Here is a 25,211-nt window from a genome sequence, read left to right as displayed (position 1 = left end):
TCTGGCCTCCTTGCGCCCGTGAGAGCTCAGGCTCAGCCCTGTGCAACCTCAGACAGGCTGTGTGACCTCTCTGAGCCTGTCAGTGAGGTGGCCCGTGCCAAACACACCCTCGGTGCAGATGTGAGTCCTGACACTCTGGCTCCACCCGTGACCTCAGGGAGAGGTCGCCGGCCGGGCCCGTGAGCCTGCACCGCTGGGGGGGTCACGCCGGATGGTGGGCAGCTCCGCAGACCCTCCCTGCCCACCTGCCTCTGTCCAGCCCTGGGGCCCCTGAGGGCCACGTGCAAAGGGCGTCACCAGAGCCTCACCGACAGGCCCGGAGAGGTCACACAGCCTGTCCGAGATGGCACAGCTAATGTCGGCACGGGCTGAGCCGGGACCGGCGGGCCAGGGCCCCTGAGGCAGCCGGCGCGGCATCTCTGAAAGGCTGAGTGGCCGCCTGGCCGCCGCCACGCGTGACTCTGCTTCCCCCCGAGTGGCTTTCTCTTTCCAGCCTGTGATTTGGCCCCAAGTCAAGTGACGGCAAGACCGTCTCCTAATGTCGTTAGAAAGGAAGGAGGGAAGTTTCCATGTCTTTTCCTGACATGGCTGCTGCTGGAGATGGGCCGGTGCCGGGCGAGCCATCCGGGGTGACGCGCACGTCACCACGGCCACGCGCGTCCCTCCGTGGTTTCCGCACTAGCGGGCCGCAGAGCAGGGGCAGAGAGGCGAAGGGGGTCCCACCCGGTCCTGAGGGGCCCCGGCGCCGTGCGGGAGACACACAGACCGTGCTGAAGCCCCGCAGGGACAGTGCCAGGCCAGGAAGAGGGCAGGGGCACCCAAGGGCCCTCGTGAGGGGAGGGGCCGCCCCTCGGGGGTAGAGAACGGTTTGGGACAGAGCAGGGTCGGGGACGGCCACGTGGCTGTGACAGCAGCTGAGACTGACCTGACACGGCTGGTGTGTAGGAGGCTGCACCGCGCACGGGCTGCACCCTGGGGAGGAGGTGGGTACCCACCTTCCTGGGACTTAGAGAGAAGGAGCAGTGTCCCAGGCCCGGCAGTGGGGGGCGCTCTCAGCGGGAAGCCGTCACGCGGGGTCGGTGTCAGAGTAACAACCACAGCCTCTGTCCTCGGAGCCCCCCGTGCGCCCCGGATTACTCACCCATCACTCATGTCGGGAGGCAGCCGGGAGTCTGCCCCTCCCCCTGTGTTCCGTGGCTCTTCACCTGAGGTCCGCTGTCCCCTCCTCCCCGCCCCCCTGCCCTTCGGGGTTGGCTTTTCCTGGATCTGGGGTTTTCCTGATGCCTAATAGGAACTGGGCTGCCAGCTCAGCCCTGGAAGGAATTCATTTGAAGGTTAAATCGGTCACCAAGGCTTAATTAGTTCCTAAAATACAAACTGGCAGCAGGATCTGCTACTGAGGCGACGAGCCGGGTGGGGACCGGCTGCCGCGCACTCAGCAGTTTCCAGCGCTCGCTCTCCGGGGCGTCCTGGCCCCTGCACAGGGCCCGGTCAGGTAACATCTTGATCTAAAAGGTGGGGACCTTTGGGGCGCCCGGGTAGCTTAGTCGGTTAAGCGTCCAACTTTCGCTCGGGTCATGATCTCGCGGTTCGTGGGTTCGAGCCCCGCGTCGGGCTCTGTGCTGACTGCCAGCTCAGAGCCTGGAGCCTGCTTCAGTCTGTGACTCCCTCTCTGACCCTCCCCTGCTCACGCTGTCTCTCTCTCTGTCTCCTAGAAATAAATAAACATTTAAAAATAAAAATAAAAAATAAAAATAAAAGGTGGGGACCTGACTTTGCACCTGCCCACACCTCCCGCAGCCTGGACGTGTCCGGATTCACAGGAGCCAGATTCTCGCCTTGAAACAAAGCTGTCTGGTGCCTGTGACCCCTCCCGGCCGCGAGGACCCGCGTGGTTTGCCCCCTGGCCCGCCGCACGCTGGGCCTCTCTCTGCTCTGACACACTCGCCCGCCGGGCGCACCTCCCACCCCCAGACGCGGAGATGGAGGACCCACTGCTACATGCGGTCTGTGTGCTCCCCCGCCGATGGGGGGAGCACTTCTGTATCCAAGATCTGAGCCCATGACTTCTGCCTCCCCACGATGGCAGAGCAGCTCAAGTCAGATGTACCCTCCTCCTGATGACAGTGACGAACTCCGGACGAATCAAAAATAGCAACAACTATTTGTGGGCTTTGGCAGGAAACCAAAAGCAGACAGAACTTGGGGCCCTCATCAAAAGAGGAGTCTGTCGGACGAGATGCATATTAACGAGGGAGCCCCCTGACAGAAAGTGAGCTGACGGTTCAGTGGTTCGAGGTCAAGGTCAGACCTGCCTGAGTGGCTGGAAATAGAGGGGAGAAATCCTAGAAAGGGAAGAGCCCAAAATCTGCACATGAACTCCCATTGCATCCCGGACTGATTTCTTAACTAGCATGTGCAGGATGAGAGTCCAAGGGTCCCAGTGGAACAGAGCAGCTTAAATCTCAGAGACCTGAGGGGAGACTTCAGTAGCTCCCGCATGAGGGAGACAGAGTGTCGAGTCCTGCCTCATTCGAAGAGCTTGGCAAATACTTTGGGTTTTCCGCCAGAGACCCAGAAGGGCTCGTGATGTCAGAATCTCAACCCGGGACCAAACCAACAGATTCTTCCCCACAAAACTCAAAGCCACATCTTCCCAGGATGGAGTGTTCTGCCAATATTTTATTCCCTGCTAGAAAAATCCAACACCCTTCAGAGAAAAGTAACGGAGTCCAGAATCTCTGTAACACGTTAAAGATAATGGCTGATACAGAATCAAAAGCTACGAGACATGCAGAGAAGCAGGAAAATGTGATGTGCAATCAGAGAAAGCCACAATTAACAGCAGATTTACAGGCAACCCGGGTGTCGAGACAGCCAGTCAGGGACCTCAGATGACCAGACCGTGTCTTCACGAGCCCCCGCCTTGTGCCGGGTCTCATGTCGTAGCCTGAAGATAGGAAGTGTATGAATCCCTCTCCTGCCCAGCGACCTCCAGAAGGTGCAGGTGTGCAGAGGGTGTTGTGGTGGGAAGGTTCTAGAAACAGACATCCCGTGCAGCGAGGCACAGTGGACGTCTCAGCCACCACGCCCTCGATGGGGGGTAGGGAGGTGCCTTCCCTGCCTTTACCCCCCCTGTTGAATGAAGACGTACTTGTGAGGGTCTGCGCTCGGCTCTGGTGACGAAGGGCGAAGAAGACAGGCTCGGCCTCTGTCAACATTTAACTGGAGGGAAAAAAACAACATAAGCAAACTCCTAAGTAATGTGGTTGCAAGTTTTAATCAAGGCAACGAAGGGACGTAATGAGCTAAGATGCAAGACCGAAGGAAGGGTGGCCAGGGCGCGCCTCTGACCAGGTGAGCTTGGGAGTGAGGGGCTGGGGGGGGGGCGGGGGAGCCCGTGGGGGCGGCGGCTTCCCCTGGCCGGTGGCGGGCCCGGCAGCGGCAAGGGCCAGAGGTGCGTTCCGGGCGTCGGAAGGGGCGGGCAGGGGCCTGTGCGGGCGAGCAGGGAGAGCGGCGGCGAGGCCCTCTGGTCCCCCGGGGGCTGCAGAGGCAGAGTGACCTGTCTGCCCGTGTGGGGTCCTGGTCGTTCCCCAGCAGGGCCCCCCAGGCCGTGAAACAACAGGCACGGTCCTCACGGTTCCAGAGGCCGACCGGCTCCTCGTCAGGACGCTTCCTGGTCCGCAGACGGCCCCCTTCTCGCGCTGTCTGCACACGGCAGAGAGAGATCATCTCCCCGTGGCCCTCTGGGGCCGTGGGGGCCTCGTGGGGGCTCCTCCCACGCGGCCCCACGGCCGGTCTCCCAGCGCCAGCTCACGGGGGGTCGGGGCTTCACCACGGGGCGTTTGGCCGGGACACACGCTCAGTCCATAGCTCTCGGCCGCTCGGCCGCTGTCTGGCCGTCTCGGGGGCCGGCTTCAACCGGATCACTCCGTGCGGGGACCTCTGTGTGCGGCTGGCTCTCCAGCACACCTGGCGACATGCGGGTGTCCGGGCAGTGGGTGTGATGGAGGCAGCGGGCCCGCCGACGGCACCCGCCCTGGTGACTCGGGGGGAAGCCAGCCGGCAGGCCCAGTGGGAGCGTCTGGTCCCTGGGCTACCCCGCGGCTCGAGCCCACCGGGGCGGGTCGGCCAATGCACAGAACGGCTGTGGGACACGCCGGGCTCCGTCAGCCCCGGCTCGCTTCAGGGTGGGCGCTCAGAGAGGCACGCGATGCGCCCGAGGTCGCGGGCGGGTCGGGGAGATGCAGGGCGCCGTCCTGACCCTCGAACCCAAGCCTTGCTGCTCCCGGTGGTACCCAAGGAGGCAGGTGCGCTTCCCGACCGTCCTCGCCAGGGACTGAGAGCCAGGCTTCCCGTGGGCCCCACTCGGGCAAGCAGGCCATCTGCGGAGTGCCGTCTGTGCAGCCTCGGCTCACCGACGGGCTCGGGAACTCGGGGCACCTTACTCCACGGCGGGAAACCAAGCGGAGCTCCTGCCCCAGCCTCCGGGAGGGCTTTCTCCCCCTTCTGGGCCATCCTGTAGCGGACGGGAGTTGGCAGGCGGCCCCTTCAGACATCGCATGAGCCCAGTGAGGTGGGAACTAGCCTCTCTACTTTACAGATGGGGCAACTGAGTCCCACCTTGACTCAGAGGCTGACCCAGGCAGGACTTGCCTCCGATTCCATCATCTGGCAACACGCTACGTAAGAAGCCGTTCGGGGTCCTTCCCGCAGAAAGGGGGTGGCCCAGCCCCGTGACAGCAGTGACCCTGGTGCTCGTCATTGGTGCCATATGTGACTGCTATATTCCCCGCGGATTCAGACTTGCACCAGAGCCTTTGGACATCCTGCCACTTGTGGGGGGCTGGGTCTGAGTGATGGGGCAAGGTACTGGGTCCCCAGAGCTCACTGGGCGCAGGGGATGCCGTGGGGGCTGAGGGTGAGTCTGTTGAACAGACAGGGCTGGGTGAGCACAGGCGACTTGCCTCAGGGCTCTGAGCCTCGGTGTCCCCCCTGAGAGGCCAGGCGTCCTTGGTCACTCGGCCGTCAGAAGGGCCCCCGGGAAGTGGCTCATGCTTCCTTGACGCCGTGGCACCGCCCTTTGCCCCACACCTCCCGGTCAGAGCCGTTTGCCGGTGCGTGGGGTGTTCAGGACTCCGGGGCAGAGGTGGAGCTGCGTGGAGAAGGCACCGTTTGGAGCCATGATCCTTCCACAGCGCACCTTGGGGACCCTCGCTGTCTGCGGCCAGCCCCAGTTCAACCCTCCTGAGCCCCGCCCCTGCCCCCGCTACCTTGGCCGTGGACCTAAATCCCGAGTCACCGTGTCAGGAAACGTGCAGAGGTCCTGACCCAGCCAGCACCCGCACAGAGCCTGGCCCGCCCTGGGAGGAGGTCCAGACCCCCCAGGGCATCGGAAGATCCCAGGTCAGGCGCCCTTTGCCCGGATTATCCTCGGGCCTCAATGGAGCCTCCAGGAGCCAAGCTTCTCTCAATGGCCCAGGCTGCTGGGAACGTTACCAACACTTCAGACACCTACATCTTTGTTCAAAGATAACCCCGCATTATTGCCGAGATGGCTTTTTATATCTCGCGTTATTTATAAAAGCATGATTCATTTAACAATTATTGTGAGCTGGAGAAAGGTTGCCTACTAATATTTAAACCGCAGTTGGCTGAAACTACACGTGGAGGAAGCCAGGTCTGCTGTTTGGGGGTAGGGTGAGGTGGGGGTGGGCAGGACGACCTCAGCCTCCCTGCCCCCAGCTTGGTCACACACCCTTGCTCTCCGCACTTGGTACTTGCTTCCATGAGATAAAATCGAGGGTGTGGCTGGTGGGTCACTGAGACCCTCTGGAGGTTTGTCTTTTCCTCTCGGCTCCCTAGGGGCCCCCTCTCTGAGGAGAGGTTAGAGTCTCCTCCAGGGGTTTGTATTCAGGAGAAATAGTCCCTTCCTGTGTTTATGAAGCCCGGTCTCTCGGTCTCCGCGCCAGCCTGCTCCCCTCCTCTCCACCCCCCACGAATAGGAGGTGAGGCCGGGCCACTTGGAAAGAGAAGGCAAACAGCCTCCATCTGGAATTTCAGGGTCTTGGAGGAATCCCGGCCGAGCCCCAGCCTCGGCGGCTCTATCCACCAGGGTCTCGGGCAAACAGGGGTCAACTGGACTTGCTGATGCAAGAGAAGGTCACAGCCCCCCAAGGTGGCCGGAGAGCCAGGCCTGGCATCCAGCCGCCCCCGGCGGCCCAGGGGGCTGTCACGTCCCTGATGGGCTGCCCATCCACACCCACCGGCTCCTTCCTCCCGAATCAGAGCAGCGTGCCCTGCAGCTGGCTGTCCCCAGGCCCCGACAGCAGGGGAGTGGAAGGAACGGGCCACGAGCCCCACAGCCCACCAAGCAGGCCACACACAGGGTGGGGACAGTGCAGACACAGCAGGGCCTTGTGGATGCTGGCCTGAGCGACGCCCAGTGTGCCTGTCCGTGGGCCGTGGGCAAACGTGGCCCTGCTGGTGCCCGGGGCCTCTGAGGGGTGGGGGCTGCGTGTGGCAAGAAGGGACGGAGAAGAGAGGTGGCTTCAGGCCCCAGGGAGGCCAGCCTGGTGTGGCTGGAGAAGCACCTTGGGACGCGCAGACGAGCTGGGACTCACCACCTCGCTCTTCCTTGGCTCATTCTCCATCCGTTCATTCATGCCCAGAGCTGTAGGGATCACCTCCGGTGTGCAGGGGAGGGGGGAGCCAGGCATCCAACCTGCGCTCAGTGGGGGGGCTTGAAGTCCCCTGGAACCAGGAAACCCCCTGAGGGCGCACGGCCGCTGCGGGAGCCTTGAAGAGGGGTCTCTCTCCACAGCTGGACGGGGGCTCATTACAGACATGGGGGGTGTTGAGGAGGTGGCCCTGCTCTCCGCTGGCAGATTTCTTTTAAGTCAAATGCACTTCCTTCTTGATCCCTGGCGACCTTGAAGTGCAGGCACTGTATCCTCACGGCCCCCCGGGGAGGTGGCACCCTTCACACCCCATTTCAGGGATGGGGGACTGTCCCGGGGTCGCCGAGCCGGGGCGTGGTCGCCAGGCTGGGCCTCGCCCCCAGAAGGTCAAATGCGAGCTCTCCTGGTCACAGCCAGTGAGAGGGGTTATTCCCACCTACAGATGGGCAAACTGAGACCAGCGGTGCCCGACCAGCCCGTGGCCGCTGAGGGAGTAAGACGCAGATCCGGCCCCAGACCAGGCGGCTGGGGCCCCACGTGTGGCCCATGCCCTGCGCCCGGCACCAGGCCCGGCAGGGGGGCAGGTGTGCGGAATGTCGCGGGCCCCGGGCAGCCCCGTTGCCCAGACCCGCTGGTCCCGGCGCCCCAGACGCCTCACGAGGCGCGTCTGTCACACCTGGCGCGTCCTCCCTGCCAGAACTTCGTGCCTTGAAATGTTCTGATGTGCGAAGAGCCTTTTTTTGTACGAGAAATGAAATTATTTTCAGCCTGTTGTCAGGCAGTTGTCAAAAGACATGGCAAATAAAGGGCTTCGAATGGGAGGGTTGGGGCGGGGGATCTGAGCTTGAGGTGGACTGGGGGGGGCGGCGAGGTGGACTGGGGGGCGCTGAGGTGGACAGGGTGACGCTGAGGTGGACTGGGGGGCGCGGAGGTGGACAGGGTGACGCTGAGGTGGACTGGGGGGCGCGGAGGTGGACAGGGAGGCATGGAGGTGGACTGAGGGGTCACAGAGGTGGACTGGGGGGTCATGGAGGTGGACTGGGGTCATGGAGGTGGACTGGGGGGCGCAGAGGTGGACAGGGTGATGCTGAGGTGGACTGGGGGGCGCGGAGGTGGACTGGGGTCGTGGAGGTGGACTGGGGGGCACAGAGGTGGACAGGGGTCACGGAGGTGGACTGGGGGCACTGAGGGGGGCTGGGGGGCCGTGTGGGGCCAGAGGCTGGAGGGAATGGCTTTGGGGGGTTATTGTTTGTTGTTTGTTTATTGCCTTGTATTCTTACCAGGGGCCAGCACCGCAGTTGGGCTGGGTGGGGGGCAAGCGGGTGGCTGAAGGGCCCGGCTGGGAGCTGAGAGTCGGGGTTCACTGTGGGGGGAAGCCGTGTGGCTCGAGGGCCTCCATCCGACTCTCTCACCTGTCCCTGGACATCGAATGTCTCTGACTCGAAGGACTTCTCGCCGTTTGGGGTGGGTCACCACCTGCCGTGTCACCCCCGCCCAGCTGGGCCCAGCAGCCTGTGCTCTCGCACATCTTCCTCGTCCACAGTGAACTCCATTCGAAACCGAGCCTCCCCTGCGCTGTGAGCAGGCAGGTGGCCGGCACAACCGTACTGGGCACTGTCGGTCCTCCCGTGGGACCCCCGGGCCCTGCCGTCCGCAGACCTAGGCTGTGGGGGCAGCGGAGTCGGACCCCACGGGCCTCGCTCCTCTCATCCAGGCGGCCTCGCCGCTGGTGTCAGGGAGCCTGACGGGGGCTCCGTCTACGAGAAGGTTCCGGGGTCAGTGACGCACCACGGGCTCTCCGGGAGCCTTGGGGAGAAACGGGCGTTCAAATTGTGTCCTGCGTCTCTGTCTTCGTTTTAGGCTGGGCCTTCAGCTCAGTCGTCTGCGGCTGCTCGACTAGGAAGCGAAGACCGCGTAAGCGGCTTGCGGGTCCCTGTGGCACAGCCTGCACGTGCCTGTCTCCCTCCGCCGCCGCCCCAGCTTCCCAGGGAGGCCGGCGTTGCCCTCCTGGGTGTAGGCCTCGTGGTTTCAGCAGGAAGAGTGTGACGTCTGGAGAGCAGGCTGGCGTGGCCCAGCACGTGGCCGGCGGCAGGGCTGCTCCGTGGGGCGGGGCGGGGCTGGAACACTCCTGCTGGCCCTGATTCCTGTCGGTCTCCTCCCGTCCCTGCCTGGCTGGTGCAGGTGCGTGGAGAGGACGCAGATCGGTGCCGACGGACACGTGCTGAGGCACCAGATCGCCACGGCCCAGGGAAGGCTGGTCTCCAGGAAAGGTTTGCCCTGAAAAGCCTGTTCGAGGGCACAGGATGAAAAACACCCCTAAGGATACAGGGCAGAGTCTGTGCTTTGTCCCTTCCGGTTAGTTTGCGGTGGCTGCAAGCCCGTTTTCCAGTGAAGGGAAGGGGACCCGCACGTGTGGGCCCAGGGCCAGCATTCACCTCCAGGGCAAGGAGGACACAGCCTGTGCCTTAAGAGCAAAACCCATGACACTCAGGTAGTGAGCCGCCTGTTGCTGGAAGTATTCAAGGAGAGCGTGTCCGCCAGTGGTGAGGAGGCCTTAGTTGGTCCAGGTGGGTGCGATCAGGAGGCAGATTTCTGTGGGGAAGAGCCCCCCTGAGGGCCGGGGATGCAGGGGGCCCGCTCGTGAGTGTGACAGAGCCCCGGTTCCCCGTGTCTGTCGATGTTTTAGACTCCCAGCAGCATATTACATGGATGTAACGTGTGTAGCTAAGGACTGTTTCCTGCAGTTCCTCAAACCCTATTACACCTGCAGTCTGGCCCCGTCCCCCCCGTCCCCGCCCCCCCCATTCCCGGCCCCACCCAGCCCCGGCCCCACCCTCTCCCGGCCCCGTCCCCCCCCGGTCCCCGTCCCCACCGGCCCGGTCCCCCCCCGGCCCCCGGTGCAGCCTGGGAGGGAACCCGGGGACCCTTGCTGTGTGTTGGCTGTTGCGCCCGTCCGTGCCCTGCCCAGAGCCCACAGTTCGCCATCGCTGGGGGGGTGAGGGGTAGGGGTGCCGAGGAGAGCCCAGCCGCCCCTCTGCCCCAGGCTGGCAGCCTCTTCGTCCCGCTCACAGGCCTCCGGGCCTCGTCGTCGCCAGGCTCCCTGCACAGGGCCCAGCCCCAGGGCCCCACCGGTCCTGAGTACGAGCAGGCGCCGCGTGGGGGGAGCGGGGGGCGCTGGGGCTTTCCCGTCGGGGGACCTCGCTCTGCCCCCCAGCCCAGGGAAGGGGCTCCATCTTGTCCCTCTGCTTTCTTAGTTAGACAACAGGCGGGGTTTCCACGGCGGCACCTGGGAAGCCGCTGCTTCCCTGCGTCCCCCCCCCAAGGTCAGCGGCAGGGGCGCAGACGAGGCCCCCGGAGCAGCACGCTTCAGTGAGGTGCCGCCCGGCCCGCAGGCTCCTCGGCGCCCCTGCCGGCAGTGGGGGTTGGCGAGGCAGCTTCGCTCGGATGAGGCTCCGTGCTTCTGGGAGGGTAGCGACCAGAGACAGACGGAGGAGGGCTGAGCAGCGCCGAGCCTCCCACTCGCCCAGAGGGTTCCCCGAGCTTTGGCGAGCTCTCCGGGCTCACGCGGCAGGGCCCGGCCTCTGCAGAGGAAGGAGCTCCCTTGGCTGCGCCATCCCCGTGGCCTCCGTCCCAGCCCACGCGTGGCCCGCGGGGCACCGGGAATCAGACACCGCCACCTTGCAGACCCTTCCACGTCTCCCCGAGCGAGAGCCGCTGTGCCCTCGGTGACATGCACGGTGGGTGGGGGGAGATGCTCTGGAAGCCGCTCAGCCTTGCCCCACATGTCCAGGGACGTGTGGCTCTGCCCGCGCCACCTCTGCCCCTCCACCAAGGATGTGGATCACGAGAGAGAAAGTGATCTTGATGATGATGAAATGTGCCGGCGGCAGAGGCGTGTCTGAGGGCTCGCCTCCGCCATGTCTTGCGCTCCGTCGTGTGGATTTACGACCTGGCGTGCTGGGGTGAGGGGGTCCCCCAGGGCTGAGACTGGGTGCGGCTGATGAGCTGTGTGATTTGGGGCGCTGTGGGCGTTAGGTGGGAGATGATGATTAAATGAGCAGCTACTATAGGGTCCTCACTGGGTGCATCCCTGGCAGTCCTTTCCTACCGCACAGAGAGGCCGCTGGGCGAGGCGTCCGACCCTCCCCCACCCCGGGCTGTCCTCCCGCGGCAGACAGACGGACAGAAGGTTGCAGCTCCCGAAGCTGCCATTTTTGTCGACCCAAAGTATGCCGAGCACATGGGATCCAACTTACGTGTTCCCGTTGCTTTCTCCTCATCCCGTCTCCTCCTCTCGCGCTCTCTGCCTTTTTAATTTCGGAAGCAGCTCTCTTAGCAACCGAGAACGCGCACGCTTAATTACAGCCGAGCAGCAGGTGCACCGGGAGACACAACCAGCCCCCCGACGCTCCGTTCGTTTTCAGGAAGCCCCCTCTCCCTGCCCAGAAGCAACCCCGGCACCCCTGCCTCGGAGCACACGCGGCCCCTCCTGCGCGCTCCTCAGATAGGACTTCCTCAGTGCCGCCTCTCCCGGGGTGGAAATGCTCAGGACACGTGTAAAGGGACTCTGAAGCCACACTCATTTGATCGGCTGCCTGGAGTCAGGGCGAGCCGGGGGGGGGGCGGGGTTGTAGTTTGGTTATCTCTCCCGAAAAAGAAAGAAAAGTGGGGGAGGGAATCCTGTTTTCTCCAGGGTAATCACCACGGCGGGGTGAGCCAGAGAAGCACTGGGTCCTTGCGTCTGATTCCTTCCGACAGAAATCTGGGTCATGTTCAGAAATTCCAGAATGCGGGCGAGGGCTGCCCAGTCAATGTGGGTCTGGCTCGAGGCTCCCCTGGAGCTGGGCTGTTTCGTCTCCTCGCCTCGCTCCCCGCGTCTGCGAGCGGACAAACAAACAGCGTGAAAGGAAACTTGGCTTTTTCTTTAAAAATAAACCCGGAGAAGCACGGCGCGTTATTTTTAGCGCCCGGCGCGTCGGAGCAGAAGTGGCCCGAGCACCAGCCCGAGCGCGCTCCGAGAGCCGGGGCGCCGGGCTCCGGATGCTGCCGGGGTTTCCCGGCCGCCGGCTGCAGGATGCCCGCCGCGTCCCCCCCTCCTCCCAGAGGCCCTGATCACAAAAGCAGAGTAGCGCTGCTCACATGACGGGCGCCGGCAGCGGGGTTTGAGAGCAGCCCAGGGCTACGCACGCCTGGTTCCCAGCTGACAGACAGAATATGGGGTGGGCTCTGTCAGCAGCGCGCTGGGGCTGGCGTGCCCGGCTATGCTCGGGAGCACGCAGTGCCCAGACGCCCGCCGCTGCTCCCCGGGTCCAAGCAGCCGCCGCGCCGAGGGGCCGGGGGGCCCTCCGTTCCTTCCTCCCGTCCGAGAAGGTTATATAATGAGCGGACTGCTCCCCAAGTCGGAGGGAAGATGAAGTCTTTGTTAAATGCCTTCACCAAGAAGGAAGGTAAGGACGAGCTGTCGGGAGCGCGGGGCATGGGAACCAGCGGGCTCGTGCTGGGCGAGGGGGGGCCCCGGGCCCTCCCAGGATTGCGCCCTGTCCCTTCTCACCACCTAGGGGAGTGATTACTTCTGGTGCGCGATCGGGCTTGGTGGTAGCGGGGCTGGAATTTTAGCCCAGTCGGAGGGGCCGTTTTACCCGGCTGGGTTCCTCAGTCCCCAGCCCCTTGAACCATGGCGTTCCGGAACGTGCCTCCATGCTGACTGTGCCGGAGGGGCGCGCACGTTGGAAACTAAGTCCTATGGAAAACAAAGGAAGTTCTGACTAGTCTGTCGGCTACCAGGCGGCTGCTGAGCCCTTGCTCGGGAACGAGGAAGGGCAGGAGCCGACGCTGGCCGCGCCGACAGGGCGGACGCGTTTGGAACCCCGTCTCGGCTCTCCCTGGCCATCTCCGGGCGGCAGCTTCCCCGCGCGGATGGGGATGCGGCGTGGCAGACTTTGAAAGCGCATATGCTTTCGGTCACACCTTGTGTAATGTCTATTGTGGAAAAAAAATTGTATAAATAAATGCATGTAAGACGGCTAAGAAAATATCCACCCACTTCGAGTTTGCAGATTGCCTGAAAGAAGGAAACAGTTGGGTGGAATATTAATCATTTTCAGACAGGAAAAGAGTTATTTTTAACCCTTTTCACAAAAAAAAAAAATCAACATTTCCGCGGATGGCTCCAGTGAGCCTGTCAGACAGAAACTCCTGTTTTATGAAATCAGGTTTATGAAGACATTACTTTGGAGCGATCAGGAAGGTACTTACCGAGCCTTAAAATAAACACAGAAAAGATTTCCAATTATCTTACACGGGAAACTAATTTAATGGGAGTCTTGGCGATTAAGTGAGATAATTGTCATTTGAATGCTCGCCCTGACGTTACCGGTGTGATTCCGTTTGAGTGCCCCACCTGATCCCCAGGGCACCGGTCCTTCTGAATTCTGACCACTACCCAAGCCCCCACTCGGAAAGCCAGCTTCAGCCCCCGTCTCGGGAAATGATCTAAAAAACAGCGTTTCTCCTGGCTCGTTTTCTTACATTATTAACCCAGATTCATCTTCTGGCACTTGGGTTTTTGTAACCAATGCGTAGCATGGAGGTGTTGGTAGGGGGTTCATCCCGTGTGTCTTGTGTTCTTTCATGGATTTTTCTGTCCGTGTGAGTCTGGCTCAGCCACTGGCAGGACTGCCCCCGCCCCCACCCCCCGCCGGTTTCTATCAAGGGCATTAATACCTTACAGTCACATCAGTCAGACAAATAGACCCAACTGTGTGGCCGGGGAAGCTGGAGGCTCAGCACGAGTTCATGTCACAGAACGCACATGTTTCCTTGTCTGTGGGGGGGGGCTCCCCACAGTCGGCATGAGCAGTGGCCTCTCCTTGGTGGATGCGGGGGGCAGGGGGCGGGGGAGATGGTCCAGGAGGCCGGGGGCCCGGCCACGCTTTCTGCTCGTCATGGCAGCTTGAGGGGTTGGCTTTCTCGCAGCGACACCGTCCTGCTGGTGGTCTCTGTGCACGGAGGTAACCGTCCCTGGGGTGGTGCAGCCGTCAGCCTCTGCGCGGCCTTCGCTCCCCCGCCCCTTCGCCAGCAGGTCTCCAGTCACCCCGAAGCGCCTACCAGCAGGTGCGATTTTCACCCCAGCCTCTGTCTGCCCAGAGGGAGTGACTCATGAGGGTGTCCCTCACGACCGGCAAACCCCAAAGTCGGTGTTCTAGCCGGTGGGGTCAGGCCTTGCTGGTTCCCGGTGGGCTGAGCCCCTTAAGAGATGGGGGTCCCCGGGGGAGGACGACCCCGGCCTTTCTGGTTGCCCGCCTCGCTCCCTGCCAGACCGGCACGCGTGAGTGCGTTTCCTTAGGAAACGGGGGTCAGGTCGGAACGAGCAGATGCTGCCGTGTGTTGGCAGAATATGACCTCATGACGTGTCAGCTCCAAAAAGTCAACAGCTGTCCTGGATGTGGGTCCCCGAGCACGTCCCCTGCCTCATGCTCTCTCTTCCCTGCCTTCCCAGATGGCCCTGCATCCTGGCGAGGCGGTGAAGGGGTGACTGGGTCACAGCTGTCTCAGTGGAGCCCTGCCAGCGCCACCTCTGTCCCCGTGAGCCCGGCCGGCGCCACCTCTGTCCCTGTGAGCCCGGCCGGCGCCACCTCTGTCCCCCGTGAGCCCGGCCGGCGCCACCTCTGTCCCCCGTGAGCCCGGCCGGCGCCACCTCTGTCCCCCGTGAGCCCGGCCGGCGCCACCTCTGTCCCCCGTGAGCCCGGCCGGCGCCACCTCTGTCCCCGTGAGCCCTGCCACCCCGTGTGTTCATCGCAGGGGTTGACGTCAGGCCCAGGCCCTGTGGAGGGCGCCCCCGTCCTTAGTTTTCATGGCACACTTCACCGCAGCCTGTGACCTTGGGCGGCAAGGCTGGTGGATTGTGCTGGTGAAGACCCCCCTCTCCGCGTGGCTCACACAGGAGGGCACGCGCTGCCCGTCTGTGTTGATGGCAGCCCTGGCCTCAGGTGGCACAGACGTGAGAGCTCGCTCGCCCGGCTTCGCCCCGGAGCACACAGATCGCACGGCGAGCGGGAGGCTGGCCACGCGTCAGGGGCTTGAAGGCAGTGCATCCCCGGCTCCCGGGGTTGTCGGCATCTGACTTCCCCGCAGCCTGGAGGGCTGCTTTTCTTTACAGGCGTCTTCTCAAAAGGACACTTTCTATTTCTGACTGCAGCCCGAGGAGCAAGCCCTAGAGGTTGTGGTGTGCACGCCCGCACCCCGTCCCCGTGGGCAGTGTCCTCGGTCTGAGGCTCTGGGACGCTGACTGGGCAGCTCAGGGGCTTGTCTGCAGGCCGGGACAAGGAAGATGGGCGAGGCGTGCTCGTGCCCGCCTGTCCCGCGCCGCTGGGCCTGGGTTGACAGGTGGAGAAGAGAGCGCGCTGAGTTGAAGCATAGCCTGTGAACAATGCTGGGAGGGCCGTGCGCGTGTCCTGGGGTGGTCATGACACAGTCCCAGAGACAGGGGACTCAGGATGTACCGTCCCCCGTCCTGGGGGCTGGAGCCCGAGGGCCGGGCGGGGGCAGGGCTGGGCCCCCCGAGGCCTCTCTCCTGCGCGTGGACGGCTGTCCTTCCCCTGTGTCCTCACGGGGCCGTCCCTCCGTGCGTGTCTGTGTCCTGATCCCTCTTCTTGCAAGGACCCTGGTCACACGGGATCAGGGCCCCCCGTGTGACCCCGTGTTACTGTACCCACCTCTGCGAAGACCCCGCCTCCAGACGCCGTCTGAGGCACAAAGGGTTAGGACTCCAACACCAGAATTTTGGGGGGCCCAGTTCAGCCGTGCCAGGGTCCTGGCTTGGGTGGCGGTGAGGATGGATGCCGTGGCTGTGTCGGTGCCCTGGCCGCGCCGTGAGGCCCTCCCACGCGCCTCTGCTGCAGAGGAGCGAGCGGCGGCCCGGATGGAAGTCGGACCCGAGCCCCTTCCATCTCAAGCGTCGGCTTGAGCCTCCGTGAGACGAGAAGTTCTCAGTGTCCGCCTGTCACTGCTTCTGTGTCCGGGCGGCTCTGTGTGGCGGGGACTCGGGGCACACGGACGGTGCCACGCGTGTGCTCACCCGCCTCGTTCTCTCCCACCCAGTGCCCTTCCGAGAGGCCCCCGCGTACTCCAACCGGCGGCGGCGTCCGCCCAGCACGCTGGCCGCCCCCCGGGTCCTGCTGCGCTCCAACAGCGACAACAACCTCAACGCCAGCGCGCCCGACTGGGCCGTCTGCTCCGCCACCTCGCACCGCAGCCTCTCGCCCCAGCTGCTGCAGCAGACTCCCGGCAAGCCCGAGGGGGGCGCCCGGACGCTGGGGGGCTACGCCCCCGGGCCCTACAGCAGGTCACCGTCGCTCAGCAGGCTGGGCGGCGCCGCCGAGGACGGCAGGAAGACCCCGCAGCCCTGGCATGTCGGGTAAGGAGGGGCTGGGGCGGAGGGGGCTCCCGCGGGGTCAGGGCACGCCCGGAGCTTGGCCAGAGCGCCCGTTTTATGCCAGCCTGGGCCCTGGGTCGCCTGTGCGAGCACGTGCGGTGGTGGCCGCACAGGGCAGGTGTAGGAGGCGGAGGGACGTGCGGCTGAGGCCTCGAGTCCCTTCCCCGTGCGTCGCATTCTGGGTTCTGAAAGTGAGCTGTGAACGTGTTCACACTGGGGTCTGGGCTCCCCCCAGCCAGTCTCCCCGGCACACCCTCCGTGGGGTCGTGGAGAATTGTTCGCACGACGATGGGCCGTCTGGGGGGTGGGCTTCTGGCTGGGGCCTCAGGGCACCGGGCACGGGGCCGGTGGAACGATCAGAGCCGCCACGGCCGGTCCCACGGTGCTCCCACTCGGGCCCAGGCCCGGTCCGCACGCTGCGGCTGGTGCCTGGTTTCCACCTGCACCGAGTGGCTCCCAAGTGCGTGTTCCTTGTCTCTGTCCTCACCCGTGTGGCCCAGGAAGGCCCGCCAACCTGTTTTCCCGCGAGCACAGGTGAGGTTTGGTGCCCACTTGGTCCAGCGTGTCACCAGATTCCCCGTCCCACCCTGTTCCATGAGGCTCGCTGACACCTTGTCCTGGGCTGAGGTCTGTGATGCTGGGGAGGCGGGGGCCACGCTGCCCAGGGGACTCTGTCCCACAGGTTCCATGTGTTCAGAAGGGGTGCAGGCGGGGGGCCTGGGCCAGGGGGGCAGGGTCAGTGCTTCACACGGTCCCGAAGGGGCGCAGGCGGGGGGCCTGGACCGGGGGGGCAGGGTCAGTGCTTCACGCGGTCCCAAAGGGGCGCAGGCGGGGGGCCTGGGCTGGGGGGGGCAGGGTCAGTTTTTCACGCGGTCCCGAAGGGGTGCAGGTGGGGGGCCTGGGGTGGGGAGCAGGGTCAGTGCTTCATGCNCCTGGGCCAGGGGGGCAGGGTCAGTGCTTCACACGGTCCCGAAGGGGCGCAGGCGGGGGGCCTGGACCGGGGGGGCAGGGTCAGTGCTTCACGCGGTCCCGAAGGGGCGCAGGCGGGGAGCCTGGGCTGGGGGGGGCAGGGTCAGTGCTTCACGCGGTCCCGAAGGGGCGCAGGCGGGGAGCCTGGGCTGGGGGGGGCAGGGTCAGTTTTTCACGCGGTCCCGAAGGGGTGCAGGTGGGGGGCCTGGGGTGGGGTGCAGGGTCAGTGCTTCATGCGGTCCTGACAGGGCTGACGGCTGTGACTGGCAGTGGCAGCGGGCAGGTCTCTGGATGGGGGCGAATGCACCTGTGGGAACCACGTCCCCCGGCCCTGGGCGGGGGTCTCAGGCCGGAGCCCCTTCCTGGACGCCGGCACCCCCCCAAAGCCTGCCTCAGCCCTGGGCACGGCCTGCCCGCCTCGTTCTCCAAACACTGAGATCCACTTTCTGGCTCTGGTCTAGATTCTGTCTCTGAGTTGCCCCAAGGGAGAAGTCCCAGGTGCTAAGAACAGTTTAAAGTTAAATTAAAGTCTTCCCCCGAGGCGGCAAATTCTACTTCACACGTTCGCTAGAATCACGGCTACCCCTTCCTCCACAGGGAATCTGTTAAGAGACCAACGCAGTGCGGCCAGGGGCCCGCAACGCCGCAAACAAAATACTGCTTGTGCAGCGGAGGGAGGGAGGCCACTGGTGTCCTTGCCGGGGCCCTGCCTGCCTGTCCCCTGTGTCCTGTGCGCACGTGTGAGGTCATCGCAGCGGCCCGTCCTCAGCCCTTCCAGGCCTGTGTTCTGGGCTCCGCACTGGGCCAGTGACTTAAGACTTTGTGTCTCATCCGCACGGCGAGAGTCGGGAAGACCCGCGCCCTGGGGCCATCCCTAAGCAGGGGTGGATGGATTCATGGCGGGGCCTTGTGTGCAGTCGGTGCTCCATCCATGCTGGCCCTTGGATGAAGCTTAGATCCGCGTCCAACCCAAGACTAGGCACGTAGCCAGGGTGGTGGCCTGTGTCACCCAGAGCCCTGGGCAGGGTGGCCCGCCACCCAGGTTTCCCCGGGACTACGGATCGCCCCTAACTGTGGGCCCGCGCTCTGTCCCGGCCTGGCCGCCTCGGGGATCGGTGCCCTGATGCGCAGTCCACCCCCCTCACAAGTCTCTCTGTTCAGAACCCAGCTCCCTTGCCGGTGACAGAAGCTGTGGGCTGCTGGGGTCCTTCCCCCACCCTCCCTGTCCTAACAGGGGCCCGCCCTGCGCCCAGCTACTCCCAGCCAAGGCGGGCCTCTGAGCCGCACGGCAGGCTGCCTTCCAAACCACGCGCAGGTGCAGAACTGGCCATAAAGGGGGATGGGGGAGGCCACGTGCGGGTCCAGAATAGCCCTGGGCCTGTGGGGGCTCAGAGGTGGCTGAATCCCTCCACCCTGTCTGTCTTTGTAGCTCAGAGCCCAGCCCATCCCCGGGGCAGACGGACCCTGGCCGGCGGGGGGTCCCTGCGAGGAGGCCCCCAGAGCCCGCCTGGTTCTGGCGGAACCGCACGTGGTGGAGGGAAAGCCTCCTCCGTCTGCACGCGCCGTCTCTACGGGTAGCTGCTCCGGCAGCCCCCAGCCGTGTAGACCCCGTGCCGCACCGCCGGGCTGCCTTCAGCTCCGCTCCTCACTCCCTGGGGGACCAGACCCCTGACCGTTCCGTGCGTCTCTCCTGGGCAGCAAGGGGCTGACAGTTTATGATGAGGATTAAGTGGAACTTGATCCCCACCAGGCTCACATTCCGAGGTCACACGTGGCACACGGCGGGCTCCCTAGAGCGTTTGCTGCTCTTAGGTGTCCCCACAGGCATGTTACAAAGGCCCTGTGGCCACGGTGGGATGGCACTGGGGGGCGTCTGGGGCCACTGTTCAGGGACGGCTCTAGCCCTGAGCCAGAGAAGCAGGGGATTCCCGTCGGCCGGTGGAGGGAGGCCCAGCCTCCTGACGCGAGGAGGTTTTTGTCCTCATCCCCTCCCACCACCCCCGTTGTCCCCTCCTCTCCCTCTCGCCACCGGCAGGGATGCCACTGAGGCCCCAGAAACCCCAGCCGAAATGTGATGGGCGCCTCAGTGTGGCCAGACCCGCGGGTGCAGACTCGATGGCTGGTAGTGGGGGGGGGGAGCCAAGGCATCCCCCGCTGCCCAAGGGGGGGCTCCTGCTGGCACAGCTGACTGGCGCCCTCCCCCGCTGGGCTCTGTGCCGGGGGCAGGGTCAGCCTCCCCATGGAGCTGGCCTTCCATAGGCAGCGGACCCGAGGGTAAGGCAGAGAGGCCCGTGTTCCCTCTGCGGGGCCTCAGGTGTGGAATCTGCACACACCTGCCTGCAACGGCGCCCTCTAGTGGCGCCCACGGGCATGGCTCGTCCGTGTCCCTAAGAACCCTGCCCGGTTCGTTGCCCAGCAGCTGAACCTGGAGAGGAGGAGCCGGGGACCCGCCAGGACCCCCCTCCGGTGACCCAGCAGGCCGCCCTGGCCTCCGCAGCACGGGGAAGCATTCTGGCCACCCTCTCATCAAGGGTTAGGTCAGCACCGTGGGGAAGACTCGTGCTTCTGAGTCCAGGCAGAGCGACCCAGTGCCCCGTGGCTGGCTGCTGGCGCCTCTCTGAGCCTCAGCCGTTGGGCGGGGCCACCTCATGTCCCGGAACCCGCCCGCAGGAAGCTGAGCCACCTAGGCGCTTTGGGGGTTTCAGGTGGATGACGTGGGAGATGGCAGGTACCCAGCAGCCCCCCCAGCGTGGGGGGGCGTGGCTGCCGAGGCGGTCCAGGTATTGGGGCGGCAGGTGCCTGTGGCCCTGCGGTGGAAGGCGACATCAGCGTTGCCAGTGTGGGCCGCCTGCGTGGCGCCTGCTTGTCCGTGAGCGCCCGGGAAAGAGTGCCGCGGGAGACACGGGCCTCTGGTCCCAGGGCAGGTCTGCTCACAGGATGGAGCCACAGACTTCAGAAATCAGAGGCCCCACCCGCCTCCTGGGGAGGTGGAAACATGGGTTCCGGAAGCTGGGGTTGCAGGAGTCCACCTAGCCCTGCACGCCCTTCCCAGGGGACAACGCGCCCATCTTGTCAGGCTGTGGTGTGAAGGGGCACTGTGGTGGGTCGGGTCTCCGTCCACCTCTGCGATCCCTCTCCCTGCCTCCTGGGAACATGGGGACCAGATCTCTGCTTCCCCAGAGGAGCAGGGGCCTGGCTTTCTGGGGGAGAACTCAGCTCAGTGGCTACTCCCTTCCTGTGCCTTCCCTGACCCAGAAAGGGGGTGGGGGTGAGCTCCAGCTGGGCAGGGTGGGGGTAAGGCGGGGGTAGGGAGGGTCTGGGCGAGGTGGATGCTGGGTGACCCCGGCGTGGGGTCAGGTGGCCCTCCCGCTGCCCTGTTGCTGCCTGACCTAGGGTGCGCACGGCACTTCAGGGAGGTCAGGAGTAGGCGTCGGTGGCAAGCGGGGCCCCCCGGGTTCATATCTGTCACCTGGCAGGCGGGAGGGGACCCACCGTGCGGGAGCAGGTGCATCTTGGCTCCTGACTATCAGTGTCCAGACATCTCATGGGCCGCCCCTCACCCGCCACTCTCTCTCCTGTGACGTTTGGGGACATTCAGACTTTGCTGTCTCTGTTGGTCACACGAACGTGCAAATTACGAGTCTTCTCTGTGCGGGGCACTCACCATGGGGAAGTGGATGCCCTGTCCCTGCCCCCCTCACCCCTCAGAAATGAGGGCAGGAGACGTGTAAGTCCCCAGGGTTGAGGACCTGGAGCTGCAGGGCCCCTCACAGAGCCACCCCCCACCCCAGGAGTCAGAGCTCACACAAGTCAGGGCTCAGACCTCTGTGGGGAATGGGGGGGGCTCCACAGAGGGGAGATCCCGACGTGGGGAAAGAGGTGGGCCACCTGGGCGTCAGGGAGGGCTGGGGCTCCAGTGTGACCGGGGCAGACAGTGGAAGGTGTGAGGAAGGAGGCACAGTCACGACACTTCCCTATCGCCTGGGGGCTCCCGATCCTTCCTCCCCCACCTCCCTCTTCTGCTCGCAGCCAGGGTTGGCCTTGGCCTTGCAAATGGGCAGAAGCCCAGCTCCCCTGGAGCGTGGGTCACCACGGAGAGCGTGGGAGCAGCCAGACAGAGCCCGTGTCCAGTGGGTCTCACGTCTCAAGTCCCCAAAAGTCCCAGCTCACACTGGTGCCCAGCTAGTGTCACTGTGGCCAGTGGGATGGGACATCCTGATGACCATCCACCCCCAGATCCCTTCTCAGGACCTCAAGGGGAGGCTGTGGAGTGCGGGGTGCTGTTACTGGGACAGTAGAGGCAGGGCCGGGCCCAGAGCCCACGCCGGGGCCACCATGCACAGGGCAGAGAGCACGTAGGGCTGCTGTGCGTCTGCCTGGTCCCGCGGCAGAGAGGGGACAACGCTGACAGTACAGAAGGTGACGTGGGGTCTGAATTTTACACCGAAGACACGGTGGTCAGCAGCTGGTAAGAACTCGGGACCTTGTGGGTTGGACTAACCCTCTTTGCCGGAACACCAAGCTGGCAACACTCGCCTTCTACCCACTCACCCTGAGCGAGCCAGGGGCCTGGGGAAACCCCGATTTTAGTAGGTCCCCAGGTCTGTGCAGTCCCTGCTCACCCAGGACAGCTGGGAAATGGTTCAATTCACTCATCCATGTCACCCCACAGCCAGCCGCCAATTTTCTGATACTGAGAGTTCAGCGATTTGGCCCTTTTACCCCAGAACGAGCGGTTGGAATCCCATCTGGCTGTTCTTGGATGGAACACAAGGGAAGCGTTGACAGCTTGCGGTATGGAACTTCAGACCCTCGTCACTGCAGGCAGGATGGAGGGGCCCCGCCTGGCCCTGTGCCCCCTTTCCCCAGAGGGGGTGGCTCTCCCAGCCCTGAGCCACGTTGGAAGGTGCAGCCTTCCCGTGCAGGCGGTCACGGTCCCCAAGCTCATCACTGCAGAGCAGGGAGCTTCCAGGGAGCCCTGGGCTGGGACCAGGGAGCTGGGATGTGAGGCCAGCTGTGTATCAGGTCGCTGTTTGTGGGGACTCCATTTTCCATCTACAAAATGGGACTCAGGTTCAAATTAAGGGGGAATGAGAAGGTGCTTTAGCCCTTGCGGGGGATCCAATCCCACATCACTGCTGGTGCCGAGGACCACGCGTGCACTCTGGTCTACAGGGGCTAATTCCTGTTCTTAGACAAAGCCTTTCCTGGCGTGGACGGATGGGCCTGGGAAAGGGCCGTCTGCAAAGTGGCCCAAGAAATGGCTCCCCAGATTGGAGCGGTTTCACTTTCACTTCTCTGCCCAGTGACACACACTCTGGCGCCAGCTGGAAGGAGCCAGCTGACACGGGCGACTTGTCACCCACTTACCAGTGGAGGCAGGGAGTGATGATGGTGCTAAAGTTCGCTTCCCACCTACAGAGAGTGGCTCCTGTTGACTCATTCTCCAGTCACTGTGAACACTCCCTCTTATCAGATAGGGAAACAGGCTTCAAGGGGTTAACCCACTTGTCCAACATCCATATTAAGTGGTCAGCTGGGCATCTGGTGAGGTCCTTTTTGAAATTTGGGTGAATGAGAGAATACAAGGTTCAGATAAGTGGTGAGGTGGATGAGGGTCGTGGATGGATGGGTAAGTGGATAGATAGGTAGATGGATGGATGTGGGTACATAGATTCATGGAGAATGAATAAGTGGATGGATGGATGGATGGATGGATGGATGGATGGATGGATGGATGGATAGGTCAGTGGATAAATTGGTAGATGGGTGACTGGGTGGATGGATGAATAGATGGATGTGGGTAGATAGACAAGTGGAGGATAGGTGGATGGGTGGATGGGTGGATAAGAGGGTAGATGGTAGAATGGATGGATCAATGTTTGGATGGATGAATGGATAAATGGAGGGTGGATGGATGGATGAATGTGGGGGGGTGGATCATGGATGGATAGATGGGTGAAGTAAATGAATGGATATATACATGGATGGTGGATGGGTGGATGGGTGGACAGATGAATTGATAAGAGGGTAGATGGTTGAAGGGATGGATGGGTGGATGGGTGGGTGGTTGGGTGGGTATCTAGGTAGGTAGATATTGGGTGGGTGGGTTGGTGAATGGATGGATGGGTAGATGGGTAGATACCATCACCCACAACACAGAGTCAAGCTAAAAATAGAAAATGACCATGAAATTGTGTATCATAGTTGTAGAAAGAGAGTTATTAGCACTGAGACAAATCATGACCGTGTAACTCTGGTCTGTGACGGTGACTAAGCACGTGCAGTGTGTGGCGCGTGTATGCGCATGTGCACATGGGGGAGGAGGTGCTTTGCCAGATTCTTAACCGCTCTGTCCCTCCGACCTCATCCCCTCCTTTCTCTCACCATCACTCCGGATAGAAGCAGCTGTGGTCCAGCCAGACTTTACTAGTGTGAATATCAACAGCACTTCCTCCGCTAGCTCGCTCCTCCCTCTGTCCATCCTTCCTCACTGCCATCCACTCAACATCCATCCGTCCATCGCCCCCATTTCACCCCCCCACGCGTCTCCATCCATCCGTCCATCCATCCATCGCCCCCATTTCACCCCCCCCACGCATATCCATCCATCTGCCTGTCCATCCGTCCATCCATCCTTTCCTTCATTTCTCCAACAGCGAGTGAGTAGCCCCTAGTCTGTGACAAGCACTGCTGGGCACTTGGGATAAAATCATGGACCAAACTGTCTTCGAGGAGCGTGTATTTGGGGGGGGCGGGGTTCAGGGAGGTGAAAGCCAACGAGGGAAGAAGGCACGTGAATCATACCATAAAGTCCCCTCGTTCACACCTCCCTTTCTCCAGAACCCCAAAGTGTGGCTCAGATAAGGCTCTGTCCCCGGGACCCAGGGCGATGACCTACCTGGTCCCTTAACCAGCTGGCCGCACAGTGGGCTGCTGGCCCCCAGCGTCTGCCGGGCGCAGGGGGGACACTGACGTGCTGAGATCACAGCGCCGCGGGGCCGAGGTGGTGAGGCCCGCTGGGCCTCGTCCTCAGCCCGGGTCGGCAGTCCCGCCCTCACCTTGGGACGTTTCAGCCCTGCGGCCACAATGTCACGTTCAACAGCGGCCCTGGTGCTACGCCTGTTTCCGCTTGAAAATAAATGGGCTCCCAGCCCCTAACGGCTTCGCTCCCGCAGCCGTCCCCCGGAGTGGGCTGTGGAGCCTGACGCTTCAGCGACGCCATCGGCAGGGTCTGGGGGGCTCTGGTGCCCCAGGGGTGTCAAGGGGGAAATGGGTGCGTTTTCCGACGTCGCACAGCGAGAGACCAGCTGGAGGAGGCGGCGGGACTCGCGCCCTCTGACTCCGAGCGTCCCCGGCCCGGCCCGCACCCGCACCACAGCAGAACGGGGACGGTCTCGGGCAGACCTCTCCTCCAAGGTCTGCCTGCATGGAAAGCAGGCTGGTTAGTTACGGTGGGTGTTTTCGAAGGCCGTGCAGACGCCCCGTCCGGGAGTAAGCGCACGGGGGGCGCCTTTCCCACGATGCCGGCTCACGCCCGGAGCGCGGAGCAGGGGTCCGAGTGGTGGGCGCCTCCAGCCAGGCGCAGACGCAGCGTGCCAGGCTGAGGCTGCGGGTGCCGGGGTCGTGCCCCGGGTGACCCCGCGGGCGGAGGCCTGAGGCCAAAAAGGTGTGCAAGTGGCAGCTGCGGGTCCACTCCTGCACCCAGGCCCTGGGCGGAGGGCCTACTGCGTGCCGGGCGCGGGGTTCGCGGCAGGGAACAAGCCAGAGGTGGTCCCTGCCCTTGGAATCGGGTGCTGGGGTTCGCACGCGGATAAGTGAATGACCTGATCCGGAGGAGAACCACGCCGTCCACAGGCAGCCGTGGCCACGGAGAACGGGCCGGAGCCCGGTGTGGACGAGGTAAGTGGTCCAGGAGCACGAGGCGCTGGGCTCAGCTGAAATCCCGAGAGAGCAGGGGGAGAGCCGGGGTGAGGGGGGAGCTGGGAAGGCGCTGGGCAGGCAGCGAGTCCCAGGTCAGGAGTCGGTGAGGACGACGAGGTGTTCCAGGCGGGGACCCAGGGGCACGTCCCCTTTCCCAAGGGGTCCTAGGGACAGCCGCCCTCCCACTGCACAGCGGGATATGGTGC

General features: G+C 63.7%; 1 protein-coding gene across 2 annotated transcripts in view; it reads left to right on the top strand.

The window, feature by feature from the left end:
• SHANK2 (SH3 and multiple ankyrin repeat domains 2) overlaps nt 1–25,211 on the top strand; it is a 419,611-nt gene that overhangs the window by 135,804 nt on the left and 258,596 nt on the right. Inside the window, exons 1-2 of one of the 2 annotated variants that reach the window (XM_039235342.1) lie at nt 12,091–12,127; nt 15,780–16,095. In XM_039235342.1, coding sequence (XP_039091273.1) covers nt 12,091–12,127; nt 15,780–16,095 — 353 coding nt within the window. Of the gene's footprint in view, nt 1–12,090; nt 12,128–15,779; nt 16,096–25,211 lie in introns of those variants that run through there. The other variant, XM_039235341.1, reaches the window with a different exon arrangement.

Source organism: Hyaena hyaena, unplaced genomic scaffold (assembly GCF_003009895.1).
Source record: "Hyaena hyaena isolate Hyena2069 unplaced genomic scaffold, ASM300989v1 scaffold_98, whole genome shotgun sequence".
Classification (NCBI taxonomy): domain Eukaryota; kingdom Metazoa; phylum Chordata; class Mammalia; order Carnivora; family Hyaenidae; genus Hyaena; species Hyaena hyaena.
Note: the sequence above shows the minus strand (reverse complement) of the source record. Positions and strands in the feature narration are given on the sequence as shown.